Source organism: Cricetulus griseus (genome assembly GCF_003668045.3).
Source record: "Cricetulus griseus strain 17A/GY chromosome 1 unlocalized genomic scaffold, alternate assembly CriGri-PICRH-1.0 chr1_1, whole genome shotgun sequence".
Classification (NCBI taxonomy): Eukaryota; Metazoa; Chordata; class Mammalia; order Rodentia; family Cricetidae; genus Cricetulus; species Cricetulus griseus.
In genome coordinates, this window is record NW_023276807.1 from 188,458,215 (window position 1) to 188,474,240 (window position 16,026).

At 42.4% G+C, this 16,026-nt stretch overlaps 1 protein-coding gene across 4 annotated transcripts; it reads left to right on the forward strand.

Moving 5' to 3' along the window:
- The first annotated feature begins 21 nt into the window (after positions 1 to 21).
- Positions 22 to 15,790, forward strand: Phf7 (PHD finger protein 7). Of its 4 annotated transcripts, none has more exons than XM_027389531.2 (11): positions 22 to 833; positions 1,853 to 1,962; positions 2,610 to 2,665; positions 3,603 to 3,694; positions 11,348 to 11,449; positions 11,847 to 11,971; positions 12,426 to 12,585; positions 13,118 to 13,224; positions 13,640 to 13,756; positions 14,403 to 14,524; positions 14,712 to 15,790. In XM_027389531.2, exons 2-11 carry the CDS (start codon positions 1,922 to 1,924, stop codon positions 14,936 to 14,938), a joined length of 1,149 nt encoding a protein of 382 aa, XP_027245332.1. In that variant the 5' UTR covers positions 22 to 833; positions 1,853 to 1,921; the 3' UTR covers positions 14,939 to 15,790. The 4 variants fall into 4 exon arrangements, with proteins under 4 accessions (XP_027245332.1, XP_027245333.1, XP_027245331.1 ...); XM_027389530.2 differs by having other exon boundaries at positions 24 to 751; positions 14,712 to 15,789; XM_027389532.2 differs by lacking the exon at positions 1,853 to 1,962 and having other exon boundaries at positions 22 to 751.
- Positions 15,791 to 16,026: the final 236 nt, after the last annotated feature.

The following is a 16,026-nucleotide window of genomic DNA, read 5'->3' on the forward strand; positions in this document are numbered from 1 at the left end:
CGGAGCCGGCCTTCCGCCCAAAGAGCATGCGAGCATGCGCATGCGCCGAGGACGGGATGGGCGCGCGACGGTTAGCGCGCGGCCGTTAGCGGTCCTCGTTTTGACAACTGTCTGAGGTCTGCATGGGCCATATAGTCCGCGTGACCCAGCCCCCGTTAGCGCGCTCGCCTCCTTCGTCGGCGCAGTCACCGCGCGGGGCGGCCGCCCCTGAAGTAGCTACCACGGCTTGTGTCAACGAATAAAGCTCCCGGACAGCGTCGCCTTCGGCGACAGCTGGGTGGGCAGTGGGAGCGGTGACTCGTAGTTTCCGTGAGGAGCGAGAGGGCGAAGCAAACTCCAGCCTGGCCCCTGCACCAGCTGCCCAGCAGGCGTGACCTGAGCCTAGTCTGGCATACGCGGAATGCTCCTTGAGCCCCACCTGTGGCAGTTACCTTCGGAGGACCGTTGTGGCCTCACCAACAAGTATTTTCCAAATAAATCGTTTGTTCTTGCGGCGGCGGGGCCGAACACGTTACTATATTTTTAATTTTCTCAGCAAACATTCACCCAACACTTTTATACGGTAAAACAACTTGGTAAGCATTTTGAGCGAGCATCCGCCGGTTTAAGAAGTCACGGACTGAGCAGCTTACTTTTGCCACGTCTGTCCTCAACTGTTTTGAAGATTGTCCCACCTTATAACAACCAGTGTGCACAGACTACTACTCAAGGAACGTCGTGGTCCAGCGATGCAAAGGACTGAAGTCTCAAGGTTTATTACTATTCTAACACGGTTGGGTTTAGTGCCAACAACTCTGAAGTGATTAAAGTAGATCTCATAGGGAAATGGCAAGGTTAGAGCCACCTCACTCCAGCCTGTCCACATTTAGTAAGAGACCAAACCAATTCTGGAACAGTATCTCCTGTGTTGGGAAAACAACCTGAAATTTCCATGGCTTTTAACAGCATTTATGTAGACTAGTTAGACGTTCATGAAGATATTCGTAATGCCCAGGCTTGATCTGAGGCTCTGGGTACTGAAGTGTATGTCTCTGGAGTGACCTAATTCACTGAGCTCTCTTAAGAAACGTTAACCTCCTTTGTCTTACTAGACATAGCCCTTCATGGGGCCACCCCACCACCGACACCCCACCCCCCCCTTAAACCTCAGTTCACTTCCGAAGACTTTGTAATGGTCAATGAAACCTGGGTATCTTTGTAATCTGCTTACATTGGTAGCAGGAGTGGCATTTTACTTAGTTTACATCTAGACAGTCATGAGACAGACCAAATCTCAATGGCCATCTGAACCTGGTTAAAAGGATAAGAGCTAAGGGGATGATCTTCATTGTTATTTCTCCCTCAACTAGATGGAGTTATGGCTTTTAAGCTACCAAATTTCTCAGTAACTAGGAAAGAGCTACCTTACCTAGTTGGGTAGAAAAGACACCCACACTTAAGGTCCATTTTTCTTGAGTATTGTCCCATGCACTTAGTAAAAGCCATTTAAATAGGTCAGTCAATGGTTCCAACATCTTACACTGCAGTGTTATGACATTCTAACGTGGGAATTGACGTTAGCTTCTGTTAGCTTCAAGTCTCACCTTGGATCACTGATTCTGACATTGACTAAGGTGTTTATCTTTCTGTGCTTCAGTCTCCTCAACTTGAAAATAAGGGTGATAATTGTGCCTAAGTATGTGATAAGTGCCTAGAATAGTTCTTGGCATAATTTAATCATTATTGGCCATTGCTGGCATGAATATTGGAGATACCCCTTTTTTGAGTGAATTGAGAAGTACACTTTGATCTTGTAGAATTTGATAACCAAACGTAAAATTAAATTGCTAATCTACCTTGTTTATGTTTATAGCTGGAAAAGCCTGTGTTATCTTCATAATAGTACGAAAGAATTCTAGATAGGAAGGAAAGAAGGAAGCGAATGAAGACTATAAAAGAAAAGAAGAAACTTCCAAGATTGAGGTAGAGTAGGTGACCTGAAGGAGTTGGGGAAAATTACCATGGCCATTGATACATGTTGCATTTTCTGCTCCCTTTGGCATATTCTCAGGGGCTATGGTTCGACAGTGTCAGAGCATACAACAACACCCACCACCACCCTGAAAGACCTCCTTGTCTTCCCAGTGCTGTCCCCAGTGGCAAAGTGACAACTGTGGGACTTTACTACTTAAATCTCTAACACGCCTATGCTGCTTGATAACTGCAAGACCTGAGACAAATCATTTATGCCTCAATTTACTCGTCTCAGAATATGCATTACAATAGTACTCCCTTTGTAGAATGTTCTGCAGATATGTTGAACTAATTCATGATAAAGTACCAAAAATAGTGCCTAGAACTGGGAAACAATCAACTTTGATTCATTTGGTGTACTTGGGGTAATTGGCAGAAGAAAGTAAAAGGAGGGTTACTCTTTACTTCACTCAACCCAGGCAGCATAGGCACTTAGATGATCCTATCTTCAAATAACTTAGTACATTTTATACTTTAAAATGGAAATATGAAAAGCCCTTAGAGAATTTGGTCCTTAATCAGATTATGAGTGACATTTTAAGGGAAATTGAGAAGGCTTGTCAGTAGTATCCTCACATTTTTTTTCTCTTATATAGAAAAACTTCCAGGACTAAGAAGGTAATCCAGAAGAAGCTATCATCTTCAGGGCCTGGTAAGAGAGATGAAGTGATATTCAGTTGCTGCTTCAAGCCATTAGCAAAGAAGGCCACTCCAATGGGACAGTAAACTTGCTTCTTTCATTGTCAACTCCTACTTCTTTCCCAGATACTCTTAAGATTAAGATCCTAAAGAATTCAGTGTCTGTAGTTTAAAGTTTCATATCTGAAGTTCAAGAAAGAATTTAATTTCCGGATAGTGGTGGCGCACGCCTTTAATCCCAGCACTCAGGAGGCAGAGGCAGGTGGATCTCTATGAGTTCGAGACTGGCCTGGTCTACAAGAGCTTGTTCCAGGACAGCCTCTCTATCTCAAAAAAAAAATAAACAAAAAAAAGAAAGAATTTAATTAAAACCACTTGAGAACAAAACAGTCTGACATTAGTTAGTCGACACCTACCTATGCCATTGTGACAAAAATTATATCAAGGCCTGATACCCAAGAAGAGTTAACCTTTATCCTTGCCAAAATTACCCTGCTTCTGGTAAAGATGCTTCCTGACCACAAAGCTTTAACTTTTGTTTGTTTTACATTAAGGTGATGCAAGAGTGACATGCATCAATAGAAACCATACTTCATATTTGGGGTTTTGGTCTTTACCCAAGCTAATGATATATAGTACAATATTCTCTTGCAGTGCTGCCAGTAGTAAGCCACACAAACAACCAACTATCTGTAGTATACTGTGCTGCTAAAAACAACCAACTATCTGTAGTATACTGTGCTGCTAAGCTGTAGTGTTCGATAGGCTACATGAAGTAATTGTACCTCCTACTTAGGATGTTTTCATTTGTGGAGGCTTTATCTAGATAAAACCCCTAGGTAAGTAAAGGAGCCTCTAGACTCTTTGCTGTTCTTAGATGGTTAGCCCACTTCTCTATTCTTAATGATCAACAGGAGCCAAGCCTTTATTCTTTATGTTCACTCTTTCAGTTTGCCTGCTCTGCCTTCAAGAACCTGGTGATCCTGAAAAACTAGGAGAATTTCTTCAGAAAGAAAGTCTCTGTGTGCACTATTTCTGTCTTGTGAGTATAAGGTCCTCTCTGCTCTACATGTCTAACAGCTTTTGCTGAAAAGGCACTTACTTCTGCATCTAGACTCAAATTTACAGCTGTTTGGTTTTCCTTACAGTTTTTAATCTTTGAAATCTACTTTTTAAGTAATAAATGACATGATCTAAAATCCTGACAGTATAAAGCATAAAAACCCTCTCCCCTAAATCATATTCCTTCTTTCTCCCTGCCTCCCAGAAACAAATGCTCACTTAGATTGTTTTTCCACTTAATTTTCCCCAATATGATTTTTTAATAAATATAATATGAATACTGTAAAATGAACCAACTTAAGTGTACAGTTGGACGAGTTTTTTAAAGATTTATTTATTTTATTCTATGTATTTTACATATATATAATCTGTGTGCCACATATGTGTAGTGCCCTCAGAGGCCAAAAGAGAGCATCAGATTCCCTAGGAGTGAGGTTAGAGGCAATTGTGAGGTGCTGTGTGAATGGATAACTAGGATTCAAGCCCTGGTCCTGCCCTAGAGCAGCCAATGCTCTCTTAACCTCTGAGCCATATCCCCAGCCCTTGATTTTTGATAAATTGTATCACCATGTGATCACCATCCACATAAAAATAAACAAATCTTCAGTCATCTCAGAAAATTCACCTCATGTCCACTTGTAGTCAATACCACCAGAGATAGTCACTAGAAGGACCAGTAGATTAATTTTAGATATTGTTTTACTTTTATTTTGTTTATATTCTTTCTGTTAGGTCCCAACCCCCAAACTGACAGGCTGGGCCCAGCTCAGACTGGACTCTGACCAGATAAATGGAAGGATTGTTACTTAAAACCCAAATTCCTCAGAAAGCTTGTAAACCTTGTAAAGTGGGTTTCTGTCTGTCAAGAAAAGCCATTACTTCCCTTATCTGCACGCCCCCACACACACACACACACCAGCTGCCTACCTCCAGAAAGGGCATCTAGTTCCCTATTAACTGGAGCAAGCCTCCAACAGATCAAAGCCCCATGCTAGTTTCCAGGTTGCTCCAGCTAACTCACCTTCCTCTTGACAAAACACAGCTCCTTATGACTGGCTATCCTCTGTCTATCACATGAGAGATGGCCATGCAGCAGTTTCATATTTCCAATAAACCTTTCTTCTGGTGGTTTCACTGTACCCTGGTGCAGAAACAAGGGAAGAATCATTGAGCCCCACCCTAAAGGGGCTCTGCCTCTTGTAACCAAACTATTGATTTGGCCCTCCTGGGTGCAAACCATTTGCTTTTCTCTGACTCCTGACACTTACTATATTTGACTACAAAATTTGTAGAGTCTGCCTCTCCAGCCATTCTTCTCCTCCACCTATTCTGTTAACTTATCTTTCAGGTCAGTGTCCTCTCTGAGATGTGTGCTCTGTCTCTGTGTTTCTATAGCCCAGTACAAAAGTCACACTGGTATACCAGGCAAGCCTCCTTACACCCTCCTTGCTCTTCATCAGTGTGGACAAGGGACACCTGTCCATTGATCCTGGGCATCTCTCTGACTAGTCTTGGTCTCCTGAGGATGCCTTCACATTGAGATCCTGTCTGTCCTAAGGCACTTAGCCCTTCCCTCCCTTCCTATGCTATTGGAATCCTCCCTCTGGCGAAATTGCTCCTCCTCCTGCCCCTGTAAATTCTTTGCTGCCACACTTTTAAGGATGTCTCCCTTCCTACTTGGTCTTTCTCCCTGTCTTTAGTTTGCCTGCCAGAGCCTAAAGTAATCATGCACTTTTATTAGACTGATCAGCTCCTTTCCTGCCTCCTCTGCCCTCCTGCCCTCCTCAGACTCAGATTCCATTACCCCTGGCTTACTGCTGCTGAAATGATGTTCCCAACGGTGCTTGAGTGTGTTAAAGTTATCTTGTCAACAGTTGGTAGACATTTGATTTGTTTTACTTTAGTGGACTTTTGTGAATAAAGCTGCTAAGAACATTCATGTGCAAGTCTTTTTGTGACATGTGTTCTTCCTTCTCTTGGGCAGATGTCTAGGAGTGGGATTACTGATTACATGTAAATATACATGTGTGAAGTTGCCAAGTCATCTTTCCAAATTTATTGTACCAGTTTACACACCCATTAGCAATTTATGAGAGTTGAAGCTGACAATTTTTTTTACCAAAACGTGGTATTGTCAGTCTTTTTCACTTCAGCCTACCTACTGGAAGCTACTGGCATTTTACTGTTCTCTTAATTTGTACTTCTTTAAGGAATAAAGATGTTGAGCTTTTTGTATGCTTATTCATATATTTTCTTTTGAATCTATTTTAATATTTTTGTCCATTAAAAGAAACTGGATTATAAACTGGGCATGGTGGCACACACATTTAATCCCAGCACTTGGGTGGCAGAGGCAGTGAATCTCTAAGTTCAAGGCCAGCCTAGTCTACATCGTGAGATCCAGGACAGCTACACAAAGAAACCCTATCTCAAAAGGAGGAGGAAGTGGAAGAAGAAGAAGAAGAAGAAGAAGAAGAAGAAGAGGAGGAGGAGGAGGAGGAGGAAGAGGAGGAGGAGGAGGAGGAGGAGGAGGAAGAGAAACTGGATTCTTTTGTCTTGCTGGATTGTAAGAATTACTTATATATTCTGGATACAAATCCTTTTTCATATACATATATATTATTTCTAATAGTGTCTTTTGACATTTTTTAAAAATTTTTATGTTGTATTTATCAATTTTTCTTTTATGGTTAGCACTTTTTGTGTGTCCTAAGTGGTACTTAAATACCACTAAAGTACCTAGATGTCTTTATCAAAATCAATTGGCCATATATGTATTTGTGAATCTGGATAATCTATTTATACTATTAGTCTATATGTGTCTATTCATATACTAGTACTCCACTGTCTTAATTCTTGTGGTTTTATAGTGTCTTAAAATTAAATACAGTAAATTTTACAGTCTTTTGGGTATCAATTCCTTTCGTTTTTGTTTCTGTTTTTCAAGATGGGGTTTCTCTGTATAGCCCTGACTGTCCTGAACTGTCTCGTAGACCAGGCTGGCCTCAAACTCAGAGATCCTCCTGCCTCTGCCTCCTGAGTACCAGAATTAAAGGCATGCCTCATCACCACCTGGCTCAAATCCTTTCTCTAGTTGGGTTTAGTTTTGTTTGTTTGTTTTACTCTTTGGGGGCCTGCCACCCAGCTCCCAAATAAATACACACTTATTCTTATGAATGTCCAGTCTTAGCTTGGTTTGTTTCTAGCCAGCTTTTCTAACTTAAATTATCCTGTTTCTCTTTAACTATGTTTTGTCTCTGGGCTTTTTACCTTTCTTTTTTTTCTTTTTTTCTTTTTTTGGTTTTTCAAGACAGGGTTTCTCTGTGTAGCTTTGGAGCCTATCCTGGCACTCATTCTGGAGACCAGGCTAGCCTCGAACTCACAGTGATCTGCCTGCCTCTGCCTCCCAAGTGCTGGTATTAAAGGTGTGCGCCACCAACGCCTGGCCTTTTTACCTTTCTTATTCTATATCTTTTTTTTACTTCTTACTCAGTGGCTGGCTGTGTGGCTGGCCCCTGGTGTCCTCCTCTCCTTTTCCTTTTCTCGCTCCTCAGCTCTTGAGCCTAGATTTCTCCTATTTATTCTCTCTGCCTGGCAGCGCCACCTGTTTCTCTCATCTACATAACTATTGACTGTTCAGTTCTTTATTAGTTCAATCAGGTGTTTTAGACAGGCAAAGTAACATAGCTCTACAAAGTTAAACAAATGCAACACATTTTTGCATCATTAAATAAATATCCTACATCATAACTAATAGACGACAACACCTTTCTTTTATTTTTTCCATAATGTTCTGCAGTCCTGTTGAAACGGTAGAATTGTGCATCTTTTGTTAAATGTTTTTCTAAATATTTTGTTGCTGAACTATAGAAATGTAATTATTTTGTATATTGATTTTGTATTATATAATTTTGTTAAATTCACTTACCAATTCAACAAAAATTTTGTTTATTTGGGATTCTCTGTTTCTCTGTATCTATAGTCAGTATTATATGTAAATGAAGACAGCTTCTTTTCCAAATTTTGTCCTTTTTTAAAAGATAGGTTCTCATGTAGCCCAGGACAGCCTTAAACTCATCCTGTAGCTTGAATATGATCTTGAATTTCCTTTTTTCTTGTGTGTTGTGGGGAGGGAGTGTATGTATGTACAGATTCATGTATGTGTGCATGTGTTTAGTTGTGTGCATACATGTATGCATGTGAAGATGAGGTTGACATCAGCTGTCCTCTATCTCTGTCCATCTTATTTTTTCAGACAGGATACTGGAGCACACCAATCTGGCGGAATATCTGACCATCAAGCTCCAGGGATCCTTCTGTCTCTGCCTCCTTACTGATAGGATTACAAGCACACGTGACCAGCCCCAGCATTTTACATCCCTGATGAGGTTCTGAACTTAGGTCTTCATGCTTGTGCATGGCTTTACTGACTAAGCCATCTCTCTTCCAACTCCCCTGCCTCTAACTCTCAAGTGTTGAGATTACAGGCATTTGCCACATGCTCAGTTTGTTTGTTTGGAAAACCATTTTATATGTATGTATGTTTTGCCTACATGAGCATGCCTGGTGCTCAAGGAGGTCAGAAGAGTGGGTTGGATCCCCTGGAACTAGAGTTATAAAAGGTTGTAAGCCACTATGTGGATACTGGGAACTGAGCCTTTGTCTTCTGCAAAAGCAACATGTGCTTTTAACAGCTGAACCATTTCTCCAGCTCCCATGGCCAGTTTTTAATGTTGTGGTAAGGAGTGAACCTAGGACCCTACTACTTTTTAGGCAACTACTCTACTGACTGAGCTACATCTCCAGCCCCAAGTTTTGTCTTATTTCTTCTTGCCTTTTTAACTGGCTAGAGTCTTCAACCTAATATTCAGTAGAAGTAGTATAAATAGTTAGCCATGCCTTTCTCCCAGCATTAGGAATTATAATATAGAAATTATAGGAATTATAATTATAGAAATAGCATCTAGTTTTTCATCATTAGAAATACATTAACTTTAAACTTTTTTCATAGATGTTTTGTCAGATTGAAATTCTCTTATTCCTAGTTTGCTGAGGATATCACAAGTGTGTATTGAGTTTTGAGAATATTTTTGGCATCTACTGACATGATCTTGATTTTTCTCTTTTTATGGTTATACCAACTAGATTATCTGATGTTAAACTAATCTTGCATTCTTAGTACAGGCTCTTCTTGGTCATGCTGTATTATTCTTTGAATATGGGCTGAATTCAACTTACTAATCTTTTCAGTTTTTTATATCTATCCTCATGAGAAAAATTAACCTGTGATTTTCCTTTCTTGTAAATCCTGCTAGGTGTTAGGGCTTGGTTAACTCTGGTGCATATACATTTTAACATAAAATTAAACATATACAATGTTTTGTAGGGTTTTCTTTCCATCACAGGTATTTTGGAGCTCTCTCCATATTCAACATATAAACCTAGTTTTTAAGTAGCTGACTGGTGTTTCATAGTATGGATGTTCCCAAAATATTACACTCCTGTTAAAGAATATTTAGAGCTAGGCATGACAGTGCACACTTATAATCCCAGCACTGAGGAGGCAGAGGCAAATGATCATCAATTCAGAGTCGGCCTGGATTATATAAGACTCAAAATATAGGGCTGAAGAGGTGGCTCAGAGGTTAAGAACACTGAGTGCTCTTCCAGAGGTCCTGAGTTCAATTCCCAGCAACCACATGGTGGCTCACAACCATCCGTAATGAGATCTGGTGCCCTCTTCTGGTGTGCACATATACATGGAAGCAAAATGTTGTATACATAATAAAATCTTTTTTTAAAAAAAGAATAAGTAGATATCAAAAAATTTAAAACAGTGGGCTAGAGAGATGGCTCAGCATAAGAGCACCCACGTGTCTTCCAGAGGACCTGGATTTAATTCCCAGCACCCACATGGCAGCTCATAACTGTAACTCCAGTTTCAGGGGACCTGGCAGACACACACATTCAGGCAAAACAATGCGTGTGAAATAAAAACTCATTTTTTTAAAAAGCTTGGCATGGTGTCACATGTCTTTAGTCAGAGCACAGGGGAGGCAGGCAAGTAGATCTCTGTGAGTTTGAGGCCAGCCTGATCTACATAGAAAGTTCCAGGACAGCTAGGGCTACACAGAGAAACCTTGTCTCAAAAAATTTTAATGGCCTTTAAGTTGTTTCTGTTCTTTATTGTTTTGTTGTTGTTGTTTATAGAAATAGCACATGCTTGGCAAAGTGAGGAGTATGACTTTAATCCCAGCACTCAGGAGGCACAGGCAGGCAGATCTCTGTGAGTTCAAGGCCAGCCTGGTCTTCAGAGTGAGTTCCAGGACAGCCAGGACTGTTACACAGTCCTATCTTGAAAAACAAAACAAAAATAGCACATGCTCTTCATGAAAAAAATGACTAATATTTAAAATATAACTAAAACAAAAATCCCTCATTATGATGACTCCCTGAGATAGTGATAAAATGTGTGAGATGTTTTAAGCATCATTAGGAACCTACGGCTATAATCCAAGTCATCTAACAAAGGACCATCTCTCTATAATGATAAAGTAGGATTACCTGATAGACCTGGAAGACTGTATCAGGAGTTTCACAAGTTGAAGACCAGCTTTGACTACACAGAAAGACTGTCTCAAAAATAAATATTGGAGCTAGAGGAATGGCTCAGGGCTTAAGAGTATTCACTGCTCTTCCAGAGGGCCAGGGTTGGGTTCCTAGAATCATCATGGCTTGTCACAAACATCTGTAACTCCAGTTCTAGTGTTTCTGACCACCTCTTCTAATCTCAGGGACTGCACATACACATACATGAAGACAAACACTCATACACACTAAAGAAGTCTTTTAAAAAGTTAAATGCAAAAACTAAGCTCCCATTACACATTTTATAACCACTGCAAGAAGCCCAATATCCTGATACTTTTGAAATATTCTTATTTTTGAACACTTTTAAAGAAACAGACCTTTAAAGTATGCTTTTAAAAGTGCAACTCCTAACCTTTTCCTATTAATGCAGAATGGCCATTAAAGAGGAGACTTTAAAATCCCATTTACCTTCCTGTAATACTCTGAGAAAAAAATATTCTAAAATGTCCTGTACTAAAGGGGGAATATAGCAGAAGGTGTAAGAGTGTGGGTTCTGTAGGCCCAAAGGTGAATGTCAGTTTCGTAATTCCTTGCCATGTGACTCCAGCCATGTCACTTGCCACATTATGCTTCAGTGTCCTCCTCTGTAAAATAAAAGCACAATAGCATTTGTGTCATATAGTCTTTATAAGCATGAAGTGAATCAATCTAGAGATAACATGTCCCCAGTGTTCATGTAATGGCAGCAGCAGCCCTTAACACATAAGGGACAGCACTGCATAAAGGCACTGGTTCTGAAGCTCAGTAGCCTTTAACAAGTTATGTTTCTCTTAATTGGGTTGTTCAAAAAGTTAATAGTTAGAAAGTGCTGGAGTAGCCAATACATACCATGATATCAGACTTCATTAAATAAATTGTCTTATATACAGAAATATGTCCCACCAAGCTCCATGTCTTAGTTCTCTTCTTTGGTCATTGTCACCCCACTGTTCTATTTCACTGACAATCTTATATTGACAGCCTGGTTCTGCTGCTCCCCTAGATCCTATCTAGCAAGCTGCCTCAGAAGGGCCAACCCAACAGAGGTCTCCATGGATTTATGCCTGAAGACATCAAAAAGGAGGCAGTCCGGGCTTCTAAGAAGGTTAGAAGTTCTTGAAATGAGGACCTTGGGGTAGGCCTCTTCTCATACATGTTTCAGAATCCATATGTCTGTCTGTGTGTCCATCTGTCTGTTTCTGGGAGTCAAACCCAGGGCTGGGGTATGATAAGCAAGCACTCTACCACTGAGCTATCCCCCTAGCCCCCAGTCCTTCCCTTACATCCCATCTCTTCTGGACTGTTTCCTAAGTAAAGAAAGGAAGCAACATCCTGAGAAAAAGAAAATTCAGTGCTTCTTGAAGTTGAACTCTAGGGTGCCCTGCACCACTAAGGGAAAGGAGAAAGCTGCTGCTTCCCAGAATTTCCAGTCTGTAGAAAGAACCACAACCTCTGTTTGTCTTTCTCGGGTCGCACAACGTTTTCTGGAATCTCATTTGCAGATGTGCTTTGTGTGCAAGAAAAAAGGAGCTGCTATCAAATGCCAGAATGATCAGTGCGTCAAAAACTTCCATCTGCCTTGTGGCCAAGAAAGGGGTTGCCTTTCACAATTTTTTGGAGAGTACAAGTGAGTGAGGAAGGAGACAGTTGGATGCCCTTTTGTAGCCTGTTGTTTAGACAGCACTGAGATCAGAATCCAGTTCTCACAAGATGGTGTTGATTCTCCAACAAATCTGTCCCTCCACTTAATAATGAGAAACAGTGCCTTGACTTGGAAGTTTCACAGGGGTTTCTTTTTGCTTCCTGTCCCCTCCTTAAATTACAAACAGCTGGGGTTCTTAGACAGCTGCTCATAACTAAATAGGGCTCTCAGTAATGGGAAACTATGGAGACAGTACTTCAAGCTTTGCTCACTGGATGAGCAGCCATGAGAAATCATGCAGCGGTTCTTCACCTGCTTTTTGGAGGGGTATAGTTGTTCACTGGGCACCAAGCAAATAGCTGATTGCCCTTCCTAGGTTAGGCAGCTGGGAATCTGTATTAGTGACAAGCCAGAAACCAAGTCTGTTTACCCACCACAGATCATATTGCGGAAAACATCGCCCAACACAGGACATCCAACAGGGGAGTCAGAGGGAGGAAAGCTGTGTCTTGTGTTGCGAAGACTTATCCCAAACAAGTGTTGAGAATATCCGGAGCCCATGTTGTAGTCAAGCTATCTATCACCGAAAGTGTATCCAGGTGGGCTTTCTCTGCTCTGGGGGGACCTTCCATTATTGCCTTGGCCCTATGCTTGGAACCAAGGCAACCTGGGAATGCTCAGGCATGTCTAAGCTTCAGAACAGCACACTACAGGCCTGTATACATGAACTGCTTCCAGGTCAGTGAGGGAATAGTCAACCCAGTCTCTGTTATCCTTGGCCTAGGGCCTCATTTACAATAAAAAACGAGGCAAAGTCATCAGGATTGCCAAAAACAATCGGGTATTTCCAAGAATGAGTCAAGGAGCTCAAAACCAGCTTCACTACTGGGATGAAAGGAAAAGGAATCCAAGTACCTGACTCCTGCTGAGTCAGCACTGCCAGGCCCCATAGGCAGAGATGACAACAGAAGCACTCCTGGGAATGTGCTAAAAGCATTCTGGTCACAGGTCTGATACCTGGTGGCAGCCTTCATCCTAGTACACCCAAAATGGCTTTTCTGAACTCCCAAGGTGAGGATGGGAGTGGGAAGGGGGCCTGAGTGTTTTCATTAATGCATTCTTCTCTTACAGAAATATGCCCACACGTCAGCAAAGCACTTCTTCAAGTGCCCCCAGTGCAACAACCGAGAGGAGTTTCCACAAGAGATGCTGAGGATGGGGATTCACATTCCAGACAGGTAGTGGGAAGTCTGTACAGCAGGAACTGGGCCAGGGAGTGGGTTGTGTGGACCTCTAGACAGGGTGAGTGTGCAGATAGCTCAGGTGCTGGTGTACAGGGAAGTGAGACGGGAGCTTGTCAGTCACCAGGAAAAGAGGGGAAGTGGGCAGGAGGCATATCCCTGAAAAAGCGCTCTAAAACAAAACAGAGATCTCTGGGGATGGGGAGTTTGAACTCCAGGGTGGAACTAAGGAACCCCCACATTCCACTCTCGTTGCATCAGTCCTCTTCTCCCAGCCAGACTGCTTGCCCAGCCTTGTAGGCAGTGCTTGGGCAGCCTTTGAACTCTTGCTGTGCTTAGCGTGGATTCCTCCTAGTAGACAAAGGTTCACCAGAAGATCATGTGTCCCTTACATCTCCTTTTCCCCCTGCAGAGATGCTGCCTGGGAACTGGAGCCAGGGGCTTTCTCAGAGCTGTATCAACGCTATCAGCATTGCGATGCCCCCATCTGTCTGTACGAACAAGGCAGAGACAGCTTTGAGGATGAAGGGTAGGAAGAAGCTCCTGGGCAGTACCATCTTAGATCTTGGCACTGTTATTAAAGCAGGAAGTCTGCTCTTTTCCACAACCCTCTGGATGAACCCAGTTGCCAAGTCCTTTTTTTGACCAGCCCTTGACTTATTCATGCACAAATGGGAAAGTCTCCCGTGCAGGGTCTGCTATTTGTGCCCAATGGAGAGATTCTCAGGGTCAGTTCCTTCCAAATTCATCCTTCCAGGGGATGTGCCCACTTGTCACCCCTTAGAATCAACACTCAGCATCCCAGAGCCATGGAGTGTAATAAATGTGTATAGTAAAATTAAATTAATTTTAAATGCCCTTGGGGTTGGAGAGATGGCTTAGTGGTTAAGAGCACCAATTGCCCTTCCAAAAGACCCAGACTCTATTCCCACTATCCACAAAGCAGCTCCCAACTGTCTGCAACTCCAGTCTTAGGGGATATGACACTTTCTTGGGCCACCATAGGCATTGTATGCACAGGATACATATACATCCATGCAGGCAAAACACCAATACACAGAAAAATAAAATTCCTAGGAAGTTCACCTCATGGCTGAGGCTGGATGGCAGGTAACATTCAAAAGTGACAGTGGGGGTCCTGATTGACCCTACATCTCTCCATGACTCTTCTGCAGGCGATGGCGCCTCATTCTGTGTGCTACATGTGGATCCCATGGAACCCACCGAGACTGCTCCTCTCTTAGACCCAACAGCAAGAAATGGGAATGTGATGAGTGTTCGCCTGCTTCAACCAAGGGTGAGGCTGGAAGGATGGTCTAGTGTAAGGACTGGGATGGGGATGGAGAGTTGTCATGCCTGGGGATGGAGAAAGCATGTCCCAAAGAGGAGCTTTGGAAGGAAAGTAGCTGGTGAAGGATTTAAGGACCTGTACACAGGAGAAACAAAGGCTGAGTTTGCCTTCCCTTCTCTTTCTTTCATCACAGATTACGTATGTGAAGACTCAAGTGACATCCCCTGCTGCAGCAGTACCTTCCATCCCCAGGAGCATTTCTTCAGGGCCAGCAACCTGGAAGGGAATCCAGACTCTTCCTGGACTGAGTGGCTCCAACCATCCCTATTAGAAAAGCCCGAGTCCTCTGGTGGCAGAAGAAGCCACTCCTGGAGATCCAAAGGAATCAGAATCGCTAAGAACTGCAAAAAGTCCAAGTAACAGCTTCAGAGTAGTTGCTGCCAAGGACAGTGGAGTACAAAACAGCGCTGCTGCATCAGTTTGGAGAGGTAGCACTTTGAAACCATGAGACAAAGGGGGCCAGCAGTGAGATTACTAGCCAAGTGGAGAGGTCTCAGGGGAGGCTGAGAGTAGAACTGACCGAGTCTACATGCCAACAGCTGAGCATAAGGCCACCTCTGTTCTTTCTCCCCAGTTCTTTTCCTCTTTCACCAAGATTCTTCCACCCTAGATGGTTCTCATATGCCTCTTCTTGCTTCACTTGTTATTTGCAAATAAAGTTGTCTCTCCAGTGGTGGCTCCCTATGAATTTGCTCTGGAATCTCTCTAATACTCTAAGGAATCTGGAGGACAGAGTGAAGGAATAAGAGAACTCAGCCTCCTGGTCCCCAAAATGAGTCACTAAACTATGGAATATGGAGCATAGATGTGTTCTTTGGGAAGGGATCAGCTGTAACTGTGAATTCCATGAGTGTAAAGTGTCACCCTCATGCAAATAAGTGCATGCATTCTGGAAAATGAGTCAGCTTAGCAGTCTACTTTGGTCTGAGAACAGACACTTGTGGCCAGGATGGGGTCCCTGGACTCAACATAATATAGGATTGCCATGATTATGTGGGGTAGAAGGTGTCCACTCACTCTAACTAGTGTGATCTTAGCTCTGTAGCTAGAGTGAGCAACTCAAAGCCCCACTGCCTGGTGGCTGGAGCATCTCTGACTAGTGTAACTATGAACTTGCATACCACAACATCCACATTAGGCAAGGCAGCTAGGATGGGAATCTGGCAGAAGGCCTGGGGAGAAACTGAATAGAGCATATCTTACATTATTTGTATGTTTTTAATGATTTCATGGGGCTTGGGTTAGTGGGAGAAACTCAGAGCATTGCCACATACTGAATTCCCAAGGTTTCAATGAGTCATTGTTACTAGCAGTGGAGGACAGTGTTCTTATTTCAAATATTGCTAAATCCTGCAGACTTAGATCCAAGATGTATATGGTGAGTGCCTTCAGATTTGACTTGATTCGATTGAAAGCATAAGCACTGTTGTCACTATCAAAATATACAG

Excerpts from the sequence above, each read along its gene's own strand:
- Phf7 (XM_027389531.2), top strand. The coding sequence starts at position 1,922 with ATGAAGACTATAAAAGAAAAGAAGAAACTTCCAAGATTGAG. Across the intron at positions 13,225-13,639 it reads GGGATTCACATTCCAGACAG|AGATGCTGCCTGGGAACTGG; the intron begins GTAGTGGGAAGT and ends TTCCCCCTGCAG. Across the intron at positions 13,757-14,402 it reads GACAGCTTTGAGGATGAAGG|GCGATGGCGCCTCATTCTGT; the intron begins GTAGGAAGAAGC and ends ACTCTTCTGCAG.